The following is a 21,671-nucleotide window of genomic DNA, read 5'->3' on the forward strand; positions in this document are numbered from 1 at the left end:
TTTTTTTTTTTTTTTTTTTTTTTTGTACATACATTCATATATATATTCCTTTTTATGCGTGAAATCCTTACCCTACAACTCGGTCCTACTGCTAGTTACATTGGTACTCACTTTTGGAATACTCAGGTACTCCTTTATGACGATAGAAATAAAGCTTCTTTTTACCCATATATATATATATATATATATATATATATATATCGTTCTCACTTTTTTTTTATGATATTATTATGTATTTTTTATTAGGAGGCTTACTTCAATTATGGTGATTCAGACCTTGAACCCGAGTTTGAACATGATGTCTTGTTCCGTGCTGGTATATCCTCTTTAGTATGTTATATATAAATTTATTTATACCAATATTTTATTAATCCTATGCTTTTTGTTTCAACTGCAAACAATGGACTGGCTAACAAGTAGGGTGTCGAAACTTATACGCCAAGAGCTTTAATCTATGATTTGAAAGGTGGGTTCGGTTCATTACAAAAATACAACAAACTTTATAGTGGTGTAGATACTGGAGTAGAATGGTAAGGTCAAGATTATGTCAAATAACTTAATCTTAACTTTTCTTTTTTTTTCATAGGGATCAAGGTGTGAACACAATCTCTTCTGAAATCGAAAAACATCCATATCAGCAACAATTAGAATTATTGGAAGAAGGACGTACTACTTTGACAGACGCAGTGCCACAATTAGACCAAACAGTGACAACATGGTCTGATTTTAACCGCGTTTATTATCATCCTCGTGCGCTCAACTCAATTGCCACTCATCAAGCTGACGATCCTTTGTCCCCTTTCGATACTTATACTATTGGAAGACAAGCTTATGCTGATAATGAAAAGGAAGCTGATATATTTGAAAACGCGTTTAGAAATATGGTCGAAGAATGTGATCAACTTCAAGTAAGCACTCTTATATTCCTTATTATATTTGTCTACTAATATGGATTATGATAGGGTTTCCAATTATTTGCAGGTGTTGACGATGCTTTTGGTGGATTTACAGAAGAATTATTGAACAATATTCGTGATGAATTCTCCAAATCAACTATTCTTACTTTTGGTGTGATGGCCAGCGATTCTTCGGGTAACATGGTAAGAATAGAAGAGAATCATATGATGATATAAAACTGACAGCGTTTCTTTTAGCGTTGGCAACAAAAGAAATCTTTGAACCGTGTCCTTAGTACTACAAGGCTATCAAGTTTATCTTCCATATATATTCCATTATATGATCCTACATATGATTGTATTCAGGCGTGTGGATTGGCTTCATATATTCGTCCAAATGTAAGATAAACGAAAAAAGAAAAAAAGAGCAATATCTTGTGAATATGAATGAATATAACCCTTATTTCTCTTCCATCTTATAGTGCAAATCTCTGTATCATACAAGCGCCATCCTCTCAGCAGCTATCGAAACAGTCACTACTCCTTATAGGTAAGATTCCTAGATCCAGCTCTTATAACAGGATGAAATGACTTTTTTTTTTTTACTTACTTTCTTAATGTACTTGTACTGGTTAGACTAAAGAAAACCAAGTCAAGATTGGATGAACTAGATGGATTATTGAATTGGAGAAGAGACACGAAACTTGCGAGTATTGGTACATCCTTCCCATTACCAATATCAGAACATGGATACAATGAAACCCTAGTATCATTTGATCCATTGCTGCCATTACTTGATCTCTCTTCTCCCGGCACTCAAAAGGTATATAAAAAAAAAAAATAAAAAAAAAGAAAGGTGGATGTAAACAACTGAATGACACTAATTATATTTGCTACTTTCCGTTCTAGGCCAAAGAAGTATATGGTGAATCTATTGTTATTCGTGGTTGTCCTTCTAGTGAATCGTCATCAAACTATGTCAACCAAATCCTGAAATCATTCAAAGAGGAGAACAACCCTTTGCAGACTAGGTAGGTGGCTAGCGAATATTTGATTTATCTATTTTTTTTTATGAAAAACAAATAAGCGTCATTGATCTCACATGTCTTTATTTTGCTTTTGTATTTTATAATCAAATAGGGCATTTGTTGATTCTCCTTATCCACTTCCTGATTCTTATCCCAAGTTCTTCTCTCATATGATCAAACCTGATGGAACAATGTAAGTATGAAATGAATTAGGATGATCTATCGTAGCCCTTTTTCTTTTCTTTTTTTTTTTTATTCTCTTACTAAACGAAATTTTCTTTCTCCTTTTTTTTAAAAAAAAAAGTTCAAGCTCTCACATGAATGATCAACAACCATCGACTGTGCCTATGCTCTCATACTTTTCCACCAACTCCAATATGGCGCATGTACTACAAACACAACTGGATGCAACAAAGACAATATCACTGACGGAATATTTTGAATATGCGGAAGGGGATTATGGACTATCAAGGGACGACTTTTTGGAAACGAAGGAAGATATGATGAATTTGATTGATGTATATACTCCGGATGAAAAATGAACCAGTTCCTCCCTTATTACGCTCTTACTCTATTAATGCACTGAGTTAGTTGATCCTTATTATTCCTTTATTGACATCAATAAATGCTCTTAATATTTACCATAAATCACAAAAAAATAGGATTGTGTATTTCTTCAGGTACATAGAAAAACAAATGCGTTAATCCACAAACAATCCTCCTACATTTCTTTAGTCTTTTCTTTCCTTTCTCTCAAGCATCGTACTCCATTACAAGTAACTCATTTTTCGATAAGTATGTCAAACAGTTAACAATATTTCAGTACACTTTATTCAATAATAAATGACGGAATTCAAAGAATAAGATGGCGCAAAAATAGGAAATAAAATATCGTAAGGATAGAAAATAAATGACAGAAGAAAAAAAAAAATATAATTGTCGCATAATCAAATAGAGAATATAAGAAAATAGATATCATGAAAGAAAGAGTAATCAAAAAATAAAAAAAGAAGAAATCCACCAATTGAGTTCACCAAGTTAACATATAAAAAAAAAAAAATGAGTAATACTTATCCAGATAAAAATATTTCACTAGCTTACCATTTAAGTGTAACGTGATCACCGTATCGCTACGGTGAAAGTAGGATGGCGATAACCATCCCGGAAATTGTTGAATATAAAAAAAAAAGGCTGACCGTAACCACGCAAATGCGCATTAGCGACCACGGTCAAGCCCAAAAACAAAATAGAAGCAGGTCAATTGAGATACGTTGAACAATTAAAGAATGTGTGTAAAGAAAAAGACAGATCAAAGAAAAAGGAAGACAGACCAAAAAGGAAGCAGTAAGCCAAAAAGATGAATATAATGTAAAGAAATAAAAAAAAAAGTTAAATCAAAGGGATCCCTTTATAAGAAAATGAATCACCCTTGCAATTATGAGCTAATTTTAGTAGATAAAATGATGAGACAAGATGTAAGCGAGTTTTATCATTTTTTTTTAAATATTAGCAACATTTCTATCTTTATATCGTATCTAATTCATCATCATTTTTTTTTAGTATTAACAACATTTCTCTCTTTCTATTGTATTTAATTTATCATTTGTCTTTTTTAGTATCTACTTTATTATTTTTAGTATCTACTTCATAATTTTTTTTTAGTGTTAGCAACATTTCTCTCTTTATATTGTATCTAATTTATCATCTACTTTATTGTTTTTAGTATCTACTTCATCTTTTTTTTTCTTTTTTTTTTTAGTGTTAGCAACATTTCTCTCTTAATAATAAAGTTAATTACATAGATGTTCTACATTAAATTCTACTATTACAATATTTATGTACTAAGTGATACATGGTACTGACTTGTTTTTGCTGTGTTTTAGTTTAATGACTAGTTTTTTTTTTTTTTTTTTTTTTTTTTTTTTTAGTTGTTCTATTTTAAATGGTAGTATGATTGTGTACAGCACATTTATTATTGTATTTTTTAATTTCCATTGATGTGATGAATCATCATTATTATATTTGATTTATCATGTTGGCTGATAAAAGAGTGTTTTGACATTTTTCAAAGAAAAAAGGAAAAGAAAAAGAAAATGCTGTTCTGTCAGAAGGTAACCAGAATGAAGTATTTTGTATTTTATCAGAGATTTGTACAGTGATTGACGACAATGTTTCATCATCCATCATGCAATCATACAATCATCCAACATATAATCATCCATTATCACATATCATCCATCATACAGTCATCCATCATCTATCCTGTAATCATCCAATATACAATCATCCGTTATCACATATCATCAATCATGAATCATCGATCATGAATCATCAATCAATTGATACCTAAAAAATTATGGACAACACCCAAAGCTGCTAAAAATATGAAAAGCCTATGTTACTTTTCTTTTCTGTCTTTTATTATTAATAAACAAGTTATCATCAATGTGTTGTGTGTTTTTAATGTACTCTACCGACATCTCTAGAGCGATATCTGAAAAAGTGGTAATGCGCCATTCATTTTGGGAAAGTACGATTTTTTATTTGATAACATCACGAAAAGCATTTTCTTGTGACCCGACAAAAAACCTTGAAAACACTGTATATCCGATGATTTCTCCTTTTTATCATAAGTATATTCTGATTATTCTTTATAATATATCCTGATGTTCTCGAATTGAAAAAAAGGTAGTGATTAATGATATACTTTTACTTTAAAAAATGATGTGATGATTTGTATGATACAATATGTGATGATAATGTGATGATGAAATGTAAATACTTCTGATGAGCATTATTGACGACAGGCAAAAAGAGATAATTTTATTGGCTAATTTGCCAGTCCTATTTTCGGAGTACCACAATTTTATTGATGCGCATAGCTCGAGTGCCCTCGCATTTTTTTTTTCCTTCTCTCTCTCTTTTTCCCCTCTGTTTCAAGTGTCAACTCTATCGTACCTCCTTTATTTTTTTTTTTTTATTTCTTTTTATTTCTACTTTACTTTGATGCACCCTTTTTTTTTTCTTTCTTTCTTTTTTTTTTTAACTTCTTATTGACTATTTTTTTTTTATTATTTCGATTCACGTTTTACTTTCTTATTACAACTCAAAAGTACATTCCATCTCGACCACTCTTTTTTATTTTATACATGACGCGTTATGAATCACCGAAATGTAGCTGTACATCGTACTAGTATCAAGAGAAAAATGGTCAACAAGAGATAAACTGCAATAAAGCTACTATTTGGACTACATGATGCAAGCTTTTGGAAATATTTTGGATAAGGATATGGACTCTAAGACTTGATGAAGTTAAAAGCAAGATTATTAATGACTATACCAGCAAAAACAATAAAGCCAAAACATTACGTGGAATATATGCTTTAACTGTTACAAAACTCAATGCAGGTAAATCTGATGCTATTGGAATGGATGATATCACTTTCTAATGCATATCTTTTCGCTGTTTTTAGGTCATGCATCAACCATCATGCCAGTACCAAGCAATACCTGAAGGATCTGGCTTATCACAAAAGACAAGACCATCAAGCAGTTGTAAGTCGTCCTTAAAATTGTAGATACTATATTATACTAATCATTTTTTCTATATATTTATATTTAATAGTGCTAAAACGTTCTGGGAAAGGTGGTCAAAGGATCTCATGCTATGCCAGCAAAAAAGGTGTTCTTACCTCATTCAAGGTATAAAAAAAAAAAAGAGGAATATTTAAAAAGGACAGGACGATGATGCTGATGTTTTTTTTTTTTTTGAAAGGCTCATGAAGAATCATTTGGTACACTGTCACAATTTTACGTCAAGAACCAATGGGTCAAGAAACAAAAACGAGGCAAGAACATCTATCGAGGTCAAGCTTCTGCAAAAGTGGTGACAACACATCATCAAGGTGTCTCATTGAATAATGACAGCAAGATGGTGTATCTTTATGGTGATGCTGGTCGCGGAACTAATTCTCTTATCAAGGGCCATCTTCGTGGGGGACGCACCAGATTTCTGAAAGAAATTAGTCAAAGATCATATGTTGCGATCACACCTGAATTCCGCATATCAAAACTATGCTGCTTTTGTCAAGAACTGATTCATCCAAAGAATGTTAAGAAGAATGGCAAACTATCAAGCAATCTAGATACGGTCATTTGTCAAAATCCATCATGTCCGGCAAGAAAGAAAGGGTATCATGCAATATCTTGGGATGTCAATGCTAGCGTGAACATGATTATGGTCGGTTGTGGAACTTGTCCTGCTTTTGTCCAATCATCCAAACAAAAAAAAAATATATTCCGGATACTGCACACAAGTTTTGTCAGGTTTACGCTCCTCCCATTCTAGTTTGATAATGATGATGTACGAACATACGCTGATATGGTAAGGCATCAAAAAAAAAATGGAAGTTACGTGATTGGCTAATTTTTTTTATTCATATGCGATATGTGACTCCGCTTTTATGTAATCTTGAAAAATGCTGCTTTTCTTTTTCTCTCTCTTTTCTTCATTGCATTATCCGATATGACTGTAACGAAATTGAATCTCTCTGCTGATTCTAAAGTGGATCAATATACACTTATCAACGAAAACAAGACATTAGCAGTTATGGTATTGAACTATGGCGCGATCATCTCTCATATTCTCACACCAGACAAGACAGGCAAGATTCGCGATGTTGTTCTTGGGTTTGATGATTACGAATCGTACAAATCACCACACAATCGATACTTTGGCGCGGTGGTGGGTCGATTTGCGAACCGTATTGGACAAGGCAAGTTTACTGTGGATGGTCAAGATTATGTGTTGGCGACGAACAATGGATCTAATGCACTACATGGTGGAGAATGCGGTTTCGATAAACAACTCTGGCAAGTAGAGATCCTTTCACAACAACCGGCTTCGATTCAACTGACCTATGTGTCTCCCGATGGCGATCAAGGTTATCCTGGTACCTTGACCACTCATGTCACCTACACTGTCAACAATGATGACACACTGACCATCGATTATCATGCAACTTTGAGCAAACGAGGCGATGATGAACAACTTCACTCCACCATTGTCAATCTCACCAACCATACTTATTTCAACTTGGCTGGTGTGGCTGTCAATCCTGTTATACTTGATACAAAGATCTCCATGACCGACAACGTGAAGGGCTATTTAGAATTGGATGAAACTGGGGTTCCTACTGGCAAAGAACTATCATGGTCTGATACACCTTGTATGAACTTTACGGTAAAAAAAAAAAAAAAAAAAAAAAAAAAAAAAAAAGAATTGGATTCATTTTTTTTTTTTTTGCATAATAGGGAGACGCAGCAGGAACAACGATAGGCAAACGTATTCAAGAACTCGTCAAGACCAAAGGCTATGATCATCCTTATGTACTACATCATGAATTCAAGACTGATACCTCCGGTTTACCACTTCAGAAAGCAGTAGAAGCATATTCACCAGAAACAGGTATTCAACTGACCTTTTCTACAACCGAACCTGCTTTCCAATTTTATACTGGTAATTGGCTCGAGTCTGGACATATCAAGGCCAAGAAATCACAGGATCAAGTCCCCATTGAACCATATGCTGGCTTTTGTTTGGAAAGTAGCCGATTCCCTGATGCTCCCAACAAACCTGATTGGCGTGCTTCCGTACTACTTCAAGATGGTGACAACGACGTTTATGCAAGTAGGACCGTGTTTGGCTTCCAGGCTATCAATGAAGAACATCAAGTCGTTATCTAATCTATAAAATGTGGACTATATATGTAAATTTTTTTTTGGTAGTCATCTTAGTGATTAGTTTAACAAAGCGTGCGATATTTTCATTTCCTATTTAGTGATGAATTTTTTTTTTATATTTGACTATCAATAAAAAAAAAAAAACATTTGTTCTTCATAGTCTTTCCTATTATCCTTCTATTTCATTCGTTATACTGTATTAGATTGTTCTTCACCACAATAAAAAAAAGGAGATAAAAAGAATCTATTTTTATTTTTACTTTTTTTTTTTAAAAAAAAAAAGACGAGAGGATGATCATAATTATACTAATCTAGAGAGCATTCCTGGATGATGAAGGTGAAGAATCCACAAGTGGCGATGGATGATGAGGGTCTTTATCGATAGTTGTTGTTGATGATGATGATTGTCTACTCTCCCTTTTTCGATGAATTCTTTTGCTCAAAGCGCGTTGGATAGATTTAGCTGGGGCAATCAGGGAAGGACCATGATATTGTCGTTTTGGGTGATATTGTAATTCTTCTGTATTGCTGATGTTGTCATGTTGTTGAAGGTTCTCTTGTGGGCTGGATACCAAGGTAGTCGTCATGGTGATTCCTTCTCTATCCACATTTGTGCCACCACTAGTGCTAGCTGTATGTGCTGATGAAGACTTATCGCTGGGAGAGCTGATGTTATCAGGAGATGGACTGGCAATGACAGATATATCTTCTTGGTTGCTGATGGCTGTTGGTAAGGATCCACTGGATGATGTATTGTTGGAGAAAAACGGATAGTTGTTTTTCTTTTTCAAAGGAGGGGTGATTGAGGATGGTGTGATGCTAGTGGTGTGACTGATATCTTGATGGTTTTTTTTACTACGTCGTTTCGTCAGAGTACGTCTAATGGATGGTGCCGTCAATGAACTAAATGAGAAACCTGATTTGATGTCCGTAGGTAGATCATTATCCATGTGATCATCGATTTTGGCTGTAGTTGGTTTATTCTTTCCCCATCGAGATTGTACTAGTTTGAGCTTTGTCGTTGCTAAAGAAGGATCAGATGATGAATTTTGGCGAGTGAATTTCCTCTGGGTGCTAGCAGTTTTTGCTCGTTGTAAACCAGATTTATTGGTATTGATGTATAATGCATCTACGTTAGTGATTTTATTGCCCACATTGTCCATATAAAAAGTCAAGTCAGATGATGCTTCCAATGGTAGATTTGGTGTCGTAGATGATCTTCTAAGATAACGTTTTTCATTTCTTGTTGGTAAAGAAACCTGACGATCCAAAATACTGACTGATGATTCAACAGAAGACATTGTTGGAGTGATTTCGTCTACAATCCTAGATGAATCAGCTTCACTTGAGTTATAGGCGACATTTTGTAAGGTCTCACTAGATAACTGTGGTTGAAGTAGTTCCCCAGTATCAAGCTATAAAAAAAAAAAAAAAAAAAAAAAAAAAAAAAAAAAGAGAAAGATAATTTAATACATCCATCATTGCCAAGATAAATCCATCTTCCTTGTTACGGCACACACTTACTGGAATATCTTTGAATACAGATGCGCATCCTGGAGGAAGTCGATAGTTCCAATAGATCAGATCATTACCAAAAGCGTCCAAAGCACATTGCCATCTATCAGTGTCGGTCCACAGTCGTTTGTCATTTGGGTCGGGAATACTATCCATTTTCCATTCGTTTGACTGAATACAAGGTCGAACTTTCAAACGATCTTCAAAATCGCTGATACGTTTTTCATAAAGCCTACAATAGATTAAGATTAGCAAAACAGATAAAGATGAAAGATGAAACTTACTTCTTTTGATCATTATCCAAACTTGAGATTTCCTTTAATTTACCGATAAGGTCATTTGCCATTTTTATTTGACGACAAAAGATAGCTTTGTCGATGTCGTAGCATAATGGATCCTTTTTGCAATCGAATCTATCATAGTATTGAGAAAAGCCATCAGCACAAAACGTGGATCCAAAACCTTTTTTTTTTTTTTTTTTTTTTGAGATTATACCATTTTACCTATGAGGATAATCCAAAAAAGCTTGAGAGGTTTGTCGAAAAAGTTGAGCACATAGTTGACCATAACTTGTAGCACAGTAGAATAGTCCCGGTCTTGTAGTAGATGTTATAGCTATAAGCGTCCAATCAAAAGAATGATCACAATGATGAAAAAAAAAAAAAAAAAAGTTGAGTATAATAAAGAAATCGTCACAGCCAGGAATAAAAAAATTATATTCATTCATCATTACTTTGAACAACACTGCCTTTACTTTTTTCATTTGAACCACCATAATAGAGAGGACCAATTTGCATCTTGCCCCATTCGCCAATACCAAACGCACCGAGGGGAGTGGTCTGATCTTTTGTAGGAAAATCATCCATGTCGATGTCCAGGTCAACAGCAGGTATAGTAAGATCTGATTTCATTCTATTCGGTTTCCAGCTTTCAACAAGATGTTGTTGTTCTCTTTTCTGAAGCCATTCAGGCATATGTCGTTCTGTACCTTGATCAGCTACTTGATGATAAGTTGACCAGATAGGCATTGCATATTTCGATAATGACCATAAGCGAAAAGTCCCGTCCATACAAGTAGAAACTAAGTGTTCCGGTCGAGTATTTCCCCATGTCACCTATATAGATATATATATATATATATATATATGGAATATATAGACGAAATAATAAGTATCCAATCTCTCTTTTTTCTTTTTATTTTTTTTGTGAACGCCTATCTTTTTTTGTATATATTTTACCGATGTAATAGGACCATAATGTCCATCAATCTTGGCCAAAGGTTTATGATAGGTAGCACGAAGATCCCAGATATTCACTACAGCATCATCACCCCCAGAAGCTAACCAATAGGGAAGAAAAGGATTGAATTGTATTGTACGTATGGATCTTGAATGTGCTTGATACGCTTGCCAAATAATGCCTTGATTTTCTTGTACACGTAGATCAATGACATGAAGAATGTGTTCATCGCCACCAGTCGCCATGAGATAAGGTGAGAGAGAAGCCCAATGGGTTGTATTGATGGTGCCTTTATCTGGTTCTATTGTACGCAAATTGGAATTTCCAGGATGGTTCATATCCCATATTTCGATGTGGTTGGTAGCTGTGGTAAGGAAAAGAGATGAATAAAGTCCATTATCATCGTTGTTGTTGGGTGAATCATTATGATTGGGCTCACTTTCAAAAGTAGGACTGAAAGAAACACATTTCACATGAGAATTTGGTGCACGTTGGTGAGGGGGAGCGACGAATGATTCAGGTAACTAAAACAAAAAGAAAAGTCAAGAATAAGACAAAAAAGTATCTGAAGATTAGGTGATAAACTTACATGTTTAGATTGGTATTCAGCTAACTTTTCAAGGGCAGGTGTTTGATCATTGTCCTTATTATGTAATCCCCTAGTGTTGTATAGATAAGTTGTACCTTTGTTTGTTCCCACTAGTAAGAGATTATTGGACCAGTCGAGTGAATGAATAGGACGTTGAAGTTGAGTATGATGAATTTGCTTTCCAAAAAAAAAAAAAAAAAAAAAAAGAAAGGTTAGCGGAGAACAAAAGAAGTAAAAGTTTAAATTTTTTGATCACCATCAATCATGCTTACCTGGAAACGAGATGATGATGTGGATTCATTTTCCTTATTAATGACATCTTCTTTGATAAAATAAAGATTACCATTCTGACATCCAGAACCTAAGGCTATTAATGTACTATCACTGGAAGCTATGGATGTAATATATGATTCATTTTCTTCTAAATGAAAGTAATGAGTATTGAGACCTTTTGTCATTCTATATATTATAAAAAAAGAAAATTATGTTGTCAATGAAAAAAAAAATCGGTTTTTTTTTTTTTATTAAAACTTTACTCATTCCATCCTTCGGAAATGATAGGAGCAGCAAGTGATTTATCTAAAGAACATAAAAGAGGCATCCGAAGTGGTTTGGGCCATAATGATCTTAATTGAGTATGAAGTCTATCTATATCAAATGTCATAATAATAAAAGGAAAAATAAAAAAAAAAAAGAAAAAGAGAAAAAAAAACTGATTTTCAGTTTGAGATGAAATATCTGAGTTATTTTGATCAAATTTCATGCAAAATAAAAAAAAAAAACGATCCGGAAAACTCTTGCCCCATGAGCCACTTTTTGATTTTTTTGATTTGTGACCGACAACCAAAAAAAAAAAAAAAAAAAAAAAAAAAAAAAGTTGAGACCAATTTTTTTTTTCTTATTTCCTCTTTGGTACCTTCCCTTTTTTCTTATTTATTTTTAATCCATGTTCAAACGTGCAAGTAGAGAACTAGCGAAACAAAGTATTGTATCAGATGAATTTAATCCAGATTCAGTAGAAGAAACCTTTGTTGGTGTATCCTCTGATGAAAGTGATGATTCTGATATGGAAGTCTATACAGCAAAACAAGTTAATAACATGAAAAAACGTAAATTACCTTTTAACGACGACAGTAGCGATTCTGAAGAAGACGAAGAACAATCTTCTGACGATAATGAAGATGATGGAACAGAACTTGTTTATACCTGCAATATTTGCTCACACAAACGACTGACATCTGAAGACCGTGTGGAAGCTCATTTGAAGTCAAAGGTAAAAATATATTAACTTTAGATCTATTATGAACAAATACATTTATGATTTACTCTTTATGTTTTCTTTTTTTTAGGGCCATATTCGTCGAGCCAAAGTAGCGGCTAAACAAGAAAAATTGGAACGATTGACCCCTGAAATGAAGGAAAAAATCAAAGAAAAGATTGAAAAACGACGGGAAGCATCTCATAACGTAAGTAGGAAAAAAAAAGGAATATAGATAAGTGTAGCGTATATTGGATCCATTCATATATGCTAGTACTGATCTCTTTTCCTATCTTTTTATTTATTTATTTATTTAGCGCAAGAAAGCAAAACGTGTTGCAAAGAAACAAAAAGCTTATTTGAAGAAGAACCCCGAGTAAGTGGAAAAGAGAATATGTTGAATCATATTGATTAGTGACTGAATCATGTTGTAGTACTACTATTGGAGATATGAAGAATGATACATCAGCCAGCATCAAATCAGATCAACTCAAGTCCACAAAGTCAACGTCCAAGGAACCCAAGGAATCAAAATCTAAGCAATCAAAACCCAAAGAATCAAAGCCAAATGAATCAAAATCCAAGAAATCAAAGGCAAATGAATCAAAGTCCAAGGAATCAAAGTCCAACACCAAAAAGATGAACAAGATCAACAAACAATAGATCATAGACATAAAATATTCATAATTCTTAGTTATAGAAAATACCATGCCTCTCATTTGAACTCTAGTATTAGTCACATATCTTTACACTACATCATCATCATTTATCATACAATAAAACAAAAATTACATCAAGATTTAGTCCAAAGTATGGTTAATTTGTTTCTTATTTGAATCAAAATAGAAAAAAAAAAAAAAAAAGATAATGATACTAATGATTTTTTTTTATTTGATAAAATTCAACTAAATTTCTAACCTACTACTGACAATATAAACTACCTAACTAACTAACTATCAAAAACACCAAGAAGGGAAAAGAAACATATAAATGATGACATGCAATCAGACAAAAAAAAAAAAAAAAAGGAAGGATGGGTAAACTATAAAAGGTGGTGTATGAGAGAGAGATTGACCTAGTTGTTTGTATCATTGTTTAAACCACCTTGAACATCAGCAACGACCATTTCAGTAACCAATTCATCGTAAGTGACCTTGCGGGTCCAGCCCAACTTTTCCTTGGCCTTGGTAGGATCACCCAATAACAAATCGACTTCAGCAGGACGGAAGTACTTGGGATCAATACGAACACGCACCTTTCCAGTTTCAGCATCCTTTCCAATTTCATTGACACCTTCACCTTCCCAGATGATCTTGCGACCAGTGACAGCAAAAGCCTTTTCAACATAGGAGCGGACAGTATGAGTTTCACCAGTAGCCAAAACGAAATCTTCAGGTTGATCTTGTTGCAACATCAACCACATACCTTCAACATAATCTCTGGCATGACCCCAATCACGCTTTGCATCAATGTTACCCAAGTATAAACATTCTTGACGACCCAAATGGATATCAGCAACAGCACGGGAGATCTTACGAGTGACAAAGGTACGTCCACGACGAGGAGATTCATGATTGAAAAGAATACCATTACAAGCATACATATTGTAAGATTCACGATAGTTGACCACAATCCAATAACCGTAGAGTTTGGCCACACCATAAGGAGAACGAGGATAGAAGGGAGTGGTTTCCTTTTGAGGAGTTTCCACGACTTTACCGTATAATTCAGAAGTAGAGGCTTGATAGAATCGGACACGGTCAGTTAAACCACAAGTACGGATAGCATCTAATAAACGTAAAGTACCAAGGGCATCCACATCACCAGTGTATTCAGACATATCAAAAGAAACCTTGACATGAGATTGAGCAGCAAGATTATATACTTCAGTGGGTTGTACTTGAGAGATAATGTGAACCAAACAAGTGGAATCAGTCAAATCACCATGATGAAGGAAGAACTTGACGCCTAATGATAACAGAATGTGAATAAGATATCATACACCTTTTCCTTCTTATCTTTTTAACCTTAATAATATTACCTTGATCATGTCTGTCTTTGTAAATATGTTCAATACGACCAGTGTTGAAAGATGAAGAACGACGAATAATACCGTGTACTTCATATCCCTTGTCCAATAAGAATTCAGTCAAATAAGAACCATCTTGACCAGTAACACCTAGAAGAAAAAGAATAGATGAAAAGAAAAAAGTGAGTTTTTTTTTTTTCATTGAATGATAAGGATGGTTTTCATCTACACGTTATCATCATGTCTCAGATCACAGAACCATAAAAGAACACGACCTATATTGTTTCGAACTTACCAGTAATAAGAGCAACCTTGCGAGAACGGAATTCTTCCAAAGTCATAGAGTTGTTTTGAGTAAGCTTGAGAGCAGCAAAAGCGTTTTCAGACATGATATATAAATAGAGAACGAGATGAGAAAAGAAAAGAAAGAAAGACAAAAAAAAAAAAAAAAAAGAGGGAGGGAAATAGAAAGACAGAAAAAAAAAATCGATCTAAAAATAAAAAATGAAAGAAGGCTAGTTGGAAAATCACAGTTGATTCGTGCGCTTTCTCAAATGGCCTTTTCATAAAATATGATAGTATCAGCGGAACACAAAATTAAATATCTTCTATATTTCTGATTTCGCTCAAACGATGTTATCACAGCATGATTAATATAACGGGAGTATTGAGTTCCTATCTGTCTAACTATTGTAAACAAAATAAAGTAAAGCACATAATGATAGATGATATGTAATGGATAAACAATAACCTTGATTCCTTTTTCTTCGAATGTGTTTATGATGTACTTAATATATATTATGTATTTTACGCATATTTGATAGGTATGGAATACGTTGATATGATACAATCAAAAACCAATTTGTAATAAGATCAAAAAAAAAAAAATTATTCTATTCGGTAACAATTGATGATAGTAGTAATAACAATAAAAAAAAAACATATACAAACTAGGGAAAAAAATAAAAAGAGTAAAAAAGTCAAAAAAAAGGAATAAACTAAAAATATAATAAACATGTATATACAATAACTAATTTAAAAAAAAAAAAAAAAAAAAAGAAAGAAAAAATGGGATATAATTTAACAAAGCAAAGACCTAATGCTAATGCCTTGCTTTTTTGATGGTGTGACCTCAGAGGATGAGCCAGTAGGTTGATGGGATGATGAACGAGAATGATCTTGAACAGCAGAGGCGGCAGCATTGAGTGTACTACTTGATGTTTGTAAAAAGTATTGGGTTGTAGGATGCGTCACTGTTGGTGATGGTTGTGGTCCAGGAGAACTATGTGGAACATATCGATAAGCAATAGTGGCGAAAGGTTGATCATTGGTAGATGGTTTTTGTACAGATGCTGATGCTATAGGTCGAAAATACGTATAAGATGTTGATGTCGATGAGTTGGATGATTTGGAGGATGATGTTGAAGAAGGCTTGGAAGATGATTGCTGATTATCATCCAAACGTAATGTTGACGGAGCAATGTTGATCTTTGGAGTTTCTTGGTAACCACGAAAGGAGATGGTATTCAACTTTGAATTGTTGGCAAAATGAGCTGGTAAAGAGACGTGTCGTAGATCATGTGGTGCAGGTTGAATAGGCCTATTACCATGGAAAGCATATCGATTGGTGGTAAGTCGAGATGATGTAGATTTGTTTGCAGGAGATAACAGTGGTGCAATTGCTCGGTTGATGACTGGAACTCGTTGTGATTGTTGTGATATACGTATAGGCCATTGATGTTGTCCCGATTGTTGTCTTTGTTGTTGCTGTTGTTTTTCCAGTGTGCTATGTTTTTGACAGGTCATGACAATGTAAAGTTTCGATAACGTAGATGGATCATCAAGATCGCCACCGAAACCACCACCCATAAAGACGCATATATCATAAAGTTCTTTTGGTCCAGATCGAGTTTTGATATGTAAGGTATCATTGATAGTTGGAGATCCATTTGCTATTGTCGCTAATTCGTCAAGTTGTTTCTGATGAAAGAGATCACTTGTTGTTCGTTCAGTAGGAGGAGGAGTTTGATGTTGTTGTGAAGGATTCTTTTCGGATGCCACTTGTACAACTTTATCCAATAATTGTCGATGTAAACGAGAAAGTCGATCTGTATCTTCTACTGCCACAAAATCATACATTGAACGATGCGCTAGTTCTTGTGGATAATATCCCCAGGTTTTGATAATATCATCTGGTATCCTTGCACAGCAAATTTCCATGGATAAGATTAGAGTCATTTTCATAGGAGGTATAAGAAGAGATGATGATGATGTTGATGTCGATAGTGTTGATGATGACGGTGATGATGATAATGAAGAAGATGAAGTATCGATTGTCAATTCAGGCTGTTCCATCGATGGTGTCAATTCAATAGGTACAAGCTGTATTGCTTCTGTTGTAAGTTGTCCCCCTTTATTATTATTATTAGTCGATTGTTGAAAAGCTTCAATAGGTTGATGACGAAATGATATTTGTTTTGGTGGTATAGCCTTATCCATAGGTTGCACTTGCTGGTTGTTGTTAACGTTGTTTCCATTAGTGGAGATGCTGCTGGCGAAAGTGGGTGTTTGAATGGTACCATGCATAATTTCATATTTTTCCTTAGTTGTCATAACTGCTTTCTTATCTTGTAATTTAGGTCTTCCACGTTTCTTATGTTTGATATCCAGGCAACTATCTGTTTTTCCTAATGAGACACATCGTTTACAAGGCCTTGAAGCTACGGAAAAAAAAAAAAAAAGAACAGAGATTAGAAAACATGATGTCTTTGAATTTATTCCTTACCATCACAAGCAAGATGAGCTTTTTTGCAATTGACACCTATAAAAAAAAAAGAGAGAGAGAGAGAGAGAGAGATTTCAATTGAATTTTGTTATCTTTTTATCAAGTATTATATTTCAAATAGTTCCTTACAAGCACTTGCTACATGGTATTTATGACCTCTTTTAGGAGGAGCGGTAATTCCTGCTGTTGTTCCATAGTTTATACAAGCTGAAGAAGATGTTTTTGTTGTTGTTGTTGTTGTTATAGTTGTTGTTGTTGGTAACTTTGAAGAAGTATCAATGTCTGATAGAGAATGAGGTAATGAAGCAACTGGTAGGTCAGTAGAGGCCGACTCGAGCATCACACACTTCTTTTGTTTTCAATATATGATCCTAATCAGAGAATATATGTATAATGAGAGACTAATATGGATTTCTCCTCTTTTTATGTTGAATAGAGAATATTTATAACACAAAATGATAATAAATAAAATAAAAAAAAATAAAAAAAAAAGGAGGGGAAAGAGAGAAAAGAATAGAAAAGAAAGAATCCAATTCAAAAGGAGTCAGTTGCACTGAAAAAATCAAAAAGCAGGAACGCTCCAATCAAAAAATATTCCTTCTGACTTGCAAAAATCTCCTTGACTGACAAAAAAAAAAAAGGTATACAAAAATTAAACTTTTTTATTTATAAAGTAAAAAATCATCTTAATCAATATATTTTGTTATTGTTCATTTATTATTAAAACATAATCCCCAATCACAGAACCTGGAATAATAAAAAAAGAAAAAAAAATTCCGTTTCCATAATAGAAACAATACATCATCTTACTGGTTGATTGACTCTCACACACACTGTACAAAAAAGGAAACTGGTATGAATCAAAGATCAACAAAAAAAAAGAAAATCATGTTATATCCTCATCAGTCTGTCATCAAATAAAAAAAAAAAAAATAACAAACTGTATAAAAACGAATCAATCAAAGTGTCTCTTTATGCATTTTGACTGCAATACTTTTCAAAGTCCGTTGTCTTTATCTTTTGGACCTTTTTCTTGTTCTCTCTTCTTTTCCTTCTTTTTTCAGTTTTAGTATATCAGGCTATTTTATCTTTAAGACTGTTTATTCAATAAATTTATTATTATTGTTTTTACTCCAACTAGTTTATTACATGTCAGTGATCCATTCATCTGATCTATTATTACATTTTTGTTATTTTAGCGTTTGACTGATTCCTTTTTTTTATTTTTTTTTATTTTACACGTACACTTTATAGATACCGAATACGACATTGGCAACAAAAAAAGAACATTAATAGTCGATGACGCGGTCAAATCTCAAGTCACATCATTCTCTACAATAGTTAAATATCGGGTCCTTCTATTGTTTTCTCTTCTTTTCTTTGTCTTCCTGTCTTCAAGCAGTTTTACTATCATTATGGATTACGGTTTGATATCAACTCCAGAACATTTCTACGCTGGAATGAATGTCAAGGTTGTTACTCTCTTCAAAAAAAAAAGACTGAAGGCTAGAGTACATACTTTATATTGATGCTGAACATATGTTTGTTTGTTTGTTTTTTTTTTTTTTTTTTTTTTTGCTAGTGTGTACATGTATTGAAATATCAAGCGATTGTCACGCCAAATGGCATTACTTCAAGTCTGATTGGTCCATATGAGGGGTCTTCCCATTTCTCGGATAGGTTAAGGTAGAAATATATATAAAAAAGGGAGAGAGAATAAGAGCTTGACTTATATCTTGTTATTTTACTTTTTTTTTATCAATAGAATCCATTGAAACTGATGGCAATGTTGATTCACAACAAGGAGAAGCTTGGTCCCACAATTGTTTCTCAAAGACAAACAGGAAACCGAAGAATAAAGCAATAAACTGGCGCTCAATACAAAAGAAAAGTATCTAGCTTAACCATCTGGTATCCAGCATGTCTGCTACGGGGTGATTATGACTCCAGCAATTCTCAAGGCTTGATTACTAGCATGCAGTGTCCGTATCGTAAGGCATTAAAAAGGGAAATTCTACAATGTTCAAATCGAAGGCCTTCACAAAACTGCAAGACATTATGGCAGAGAGATATAAACGCAAGTCGAAATATTCGTGGAATCATGATGGCTATTATAGATCAAGGTACAAGATCGGCTGTGTTCTGTAGATAGCGTACTGGTAAGCGATAAAAAAAAAAAAAAAAAAAAAAAAAAAAAAAAAAAGGATCATCATTGATTTTTTTTTTCCCTACGTTTAGGTTATTAGTTTTTTTTTTTTTTTTCTGAACCCTAAAAGTTCATGATGATTACAGGTTATCCACTTCTGGTAAGTGCTTGTATTAGTGATGATTGATGGATGGTGTATGATGGATATATGACCTAACTCAATTTTCTTTTACATAAATATCCTGTTTATCTCTTCATTTTTTTTTCACTTTTGTCAATTTTTCTTTTTTTTGTTTTTCCCTTCTCAGATCTTTGAAATTTAAGTATATTTTCCCTCACTCCCAAATTTATTTTATCTCATTCCCAAATTTATTTCCTCTTTTGTCTAATAAAGTGAGCGTAAGTTGTATATCACTTAAGTTCCGCCTTTTAAACATCATAGATTGATTTTTCTCTGACTTTTTTTTCTCAACAGTAACTAAAATCATTCATTCTTTTTAATTACACAAAAGTTGAACTTTAAAAAAAAAAAGAGTTCTTATTACTTAGGATAATGATGATATCATAAAAGATGATTTTTATCATGTTAGTGTAATAAATTAAATGGTTCTTTTTTGTCAAATGTCAATCAATAGATAAATATTTGTAAATAGGAATAAGGAGCAAAAACCTTTAAAGCAGGACCAATCAAACATCAGGTCATTTTCGGCTAAATGCTTTTTTCTTTCTTCTCTTTTTGCATTACGAAATTCAACTCCGTCGTCATAGATATCACCTTTTTTTTTTCATCCTTTCTTTTTCTTTCTTTCTTTCAATTAATATTTTTACATATTTCAATTTATAAACAACATTATGAAAATAGGTGTTAAACTACATGATCATCGTTCAAAAGGTCGTATCGATACCTATCATATAAAAAAGTGTCCTTATAATGCTGATTATTATCAAGCTTGTCGTATTCTTCAAACTATACAACAATACAATCATCGTGCAAGTCATCAATGTTTACGTAATAAGAAGAAAAAAAAAAGAAATTTAAAATTGATGATGTATATTGATGATTCTTTTTTTTTTATATATATATAGTTCATCTAGCTACTTTTATTACACAATCCTGGGAATCAAATCCAAGTCAACAATTGATCGATGATATTCTTCAATTTATGAATCATTTATTGGATACAACAGGATTATCACCAATGCCTTTGAATGATTCACTTCGACAATTATGTGCAAACAAATCTCCTATTCCTACTGTATCTCCAACTCTCACGTTATTATTTGCAGCTAGTTATATTGAACGTCTCAAGCAGGTAAGTTTTTTTTTATTTCACATTCAATTGGTTACTATTGAGGGACCCGGACTTAATAGTTTAGCCGCTTTTTTTTTCTCTTTGATATCACAATTCCGCTCATCACTAATTTTCTTTTCCCTTCTTGTCTTTCTTTTTCTTTATCATCATAGTATTGTGGCAACATCAAAGGAAGCAATGGCTGTAGTCGAAGGTTATTACTGGTTGCTTTTATTATAGCTGCGAAGTATATTCAATCCAATTTGAGGTTTATTGTGGACACCAGTCTACCAACTGTATCCGATATCATGAATGACAACGATAACTCTACCTCTGTCACTGGTTCCGATTCACAACAAGATCCAATCCATTCTGATCAACTACCATCGACAGTATTACCTATGTCACCTCCAGTGTCTCCAAAACAACCAGAATTAACAGATCCGACTCAATATCACTACTTCCATAATAATACTACTAGTGTCACAGCAACGCCAATGACAACAAAGGAAAACAAGGATAAGACCAACACATACTCACTACCTTCTCAATCATCCTCTGGTAAATTCAAAACGTCGTTTGCTTCTCTATGTTCTCAATTCAACTATCGTATTTGGCGTATGGAGAATGAATTCTTGCACTTCCTCAATAATGATATCTCTGTTCCTGACAGTCTTCGTCTAGCGGCTTGGGCCGATCAAATGGCACTCCCTCCTTTGATACCGGATTTGTAGAATAGAAAAAAAAAATACCTTATCCCCTGTTATTCTTCTTTTCCCTTTACTCAAACCCAAGGTACATCTTTTATGTTCCTTTTGTCTTCTTATTCTATCTTCTTCAGTACTTATAATTATCCCACTTTCTGTATATACAATAAAATCATCATCATTTACCATTTGTCTACAATCATCATCACCCCATCATCACATATTATTCATTATCCAATCATCCGTTATCCATTAATCATTATTCATCATCATAATAAATTGTTTTGTCATCATTATTCTCTTTATTGGATTCCTTCCAACTTTTCGTTTGATATTCTTTTGGAACTTATATTTAGGAGTTTTGTTTTAGAGTTTTTGGCAGTGTTTATTATTATTGTGACGATGGATTTGTAGGAGACTACGCCCCATCCATGAACAAATCGGC

General features: G+C 33.5%; 8 protein-coding genes across 8 annotated transcripts; 5 read left to right on the plus strand and 3 right to left on the minus strand.

Moving 5' to 3' along the window:
- The first annotated feature begins 14 nt into the window (after nucleotides 1-14).
- On the plus strand, nucleotides 15-2,568 carry BX664DRAFT_338319 (tubulin domain-containing protein). Its single transcript, XM_051546413.1, has 11 exons — nucleotides 15-126; nucleotides 247-330; nucleotides 421-530; nucleotides 587-908; nucleotides 963-1,100; nucleotides 1,155-1,295; nucleotides 1,379-1,446; nucleotides 1,533-1,719; nucleotides 1,806-1,927; nucleotides 2,037-2,117; nucleotides 2,229-2,568. Exons 1-11 carry the CDS (start codon nucleotides 55-57, stop codon nucleotides 2,464-2,466), a joined length of 1,563 nt encoding a protein of 520 aa, XP_051398423.1. The 5' UTR covers nucleotides 15-54; the 3' UTR covers nucleotides 2,467-2,568.
- Nucleotides 2,569-5,222: 2,654 nt separating this feature from the next.
- BX664DRAFT_177013 (uncharacterized protein) lies at nucleotides 5,223-6,361 on the plus strand. Its single transcript, XM_051540015.1, has 4 exons — nucleotides 5,223-5,332; nucleotides 5,398-5,479; nucleotides 5,550-5,626; nucleotides 5,700-6,361. Exons 1-4 carry the CDS (start codon nucleotides 5,327-5,329, stop codon nucleotides 6,270-6,272), a joined length of 738 nt encoding a protein of 245 aa, XP_051398424.1. The 5' UTR covers nucleotides 5,223-5,326; the 3' UTR covers nucleotides 6,273-6,361.
- Nucleotides 6,362-6,449: 88 nt separating this feature from the next.
- On the plus strand, nucleotides 6,450-7,669 carry BX664DRAFT_366430 (aldose 1-epimerase; the record flags this gene model as incomplete). Its single annotated transcript, XM_051548523.1, has 2 exons — nucleotides 6,450-7,166; nucleotides 7,238-7,669. 2 exons carry the CDS (start codon nucleotides 6,450-6,452, stop codon nucleotides 7,667-7,669), a joined length of 1,149 nt encoding a protein of 382 aa, XP_051398425.1.
- A 234-nt stretch (nucleotides 7,670-7,903) lies between these two features.
- Nucleotides 7,904-11,673, minus strand: BX664DRAFT_360804 (WD40-repeat-containing domain protein; the record flags this gene model as incomplete). The annotated part of the gene is made up of 9 exons (XM_051548192.1): nucleotides 7,904-9,081; nucleotides 9,191-9,413; nucleotides 9,466-9,594; nucleotides 9,685-9,796; nucleotides 9,915-10,296; nucleotides 10,420-10,944; nucleotides 11,010-11,186; nucleotides 11,282-11,468; nucleotides 11,546-11,673. 9 exons carry the CDS (start codon nucleotides 11,671-11,673, stop codon nucleotides 7,978-7,980), a joined length of 2,967 nt encoding a protein of 988 aa, XP_051398426.1. The 3' UTR covers nucleotides 7,904-7,977.
- A 257-nt stretch (nucleotides 11,674-11,930) lies between these two features.
- Nucleotides 11,931-13,130, plus strand: BX664DRAFT_338328 (uncharacterized protein). The gene is made up of 4 exons (XM_051546414.1): nucleotides 11,931-12,282; nucleotides 12,359-12,475; nucleotides 12,585-12,643; nucleotides 12,702-13,130. The coding sequence occupies exons 1-4, from the start codon at nucleotides 11,956-11,958 to the stop codon at nucleotides 12,928-12,930; spliced, it is 732 nt and encodes a 243-aa protein (XP_051398427.1). The 5' UTR covers nucleotides 11,931-11,955; the 3' UTR covers nucleotides 12,931-13,130.
- Nucleotides 13,131-13,132: 2 nt separating this feature from the next.
- On the minus strand, nucleotides 13,133-14,741 carry BX664DRAFT_338331 (GDP-mannose 4,6 dehydratase). The gene is made up of 3 exons (XM_051546415.1): nucleotides 14,592-14,741; nucleotides 14,309-14,446; nucleotides 13,133-14,235 (listed from the first exon to the last, which is right to left on the minus strand). The coding sequence occupies exons 1-3, from the start codon at nucleotides 14,683-14,685 to the stop codon at nucleotides 13,343-13,345; spliced, it is 1,125 nt and encodes a 374-aa protein (XP_051398428.1). The 5' UTR covers nucleotides 14,686-14,741; the 3' UTR covers nucleotides 13,133-13,342.
- Nucleotides 14,742-15,369: 628 nt separating this feature from the next.
- BX664DRAFT_387660 (uncharacterized protein) lies at nucleotides 15,370-17,555 on the minus strand. The gene is made up of 3 exons (XM_051549398.1): nucleotides 17,211-17,555; nucleotides 17,082-17,117; nucleotides 15,370-17,016 (listed from the first exon to the last, which is right to left on the minus strand). The coding sequence occupies exons 1-3, from the start codon at nucleotides 17,419-17,421 to the stop codon at nucleotides 15,377-15,379; spliced, it is 1,887 nt and encodes a 628-aa protein (XP_051398429.1). The 5' UTR covers nucleotides 17,422-17,555; the 3' UTR covers nucleotides 15,370-15,376.
- A 2,485-nt stretch (nucleotides 17,556-20,040) lies between these two features.
- BX664DRAFT_338339 (uncharacterized protein) lies at nucleotides 20,041-21,514 on the plus strand. Its single transcript, XM_051546416.1, has 3 exons — nucleotides 20,041-20,236; nucleotides 20,314-20,540; nucleotides 20,693-21,514. The coding sequence occupies exons 1-3, from the start codon at nucleotides 20,080-20,082 to the stop codon at nucleotides 21,251-21,253; spliced, it is 945 nt and encodes a 314-aa protein (XP_051398430.1). The 5' UTR covers nucleotides 20,041-20,079; the 3' UTR covers nucleotides 21,254-21,514.
- The last annotated feature ends 157 nt before the right edge of the window (nucleotides 21,515-21,671 follow it).

Source organism: Halteromyces radiatus, assembly GCF_025201355.1.
Source record: "Halteromyces radiatus strain CBS 162.75 chromosome Unknown BX664scaffold_6, whole genome shotgun sequence".
NCBI lineage: Eukaryota > Fungi > Mucoromycota > Mucoromycetes > Mucorales > Cunninghamellaceae > Halteromyces > Halteromyces radiatus.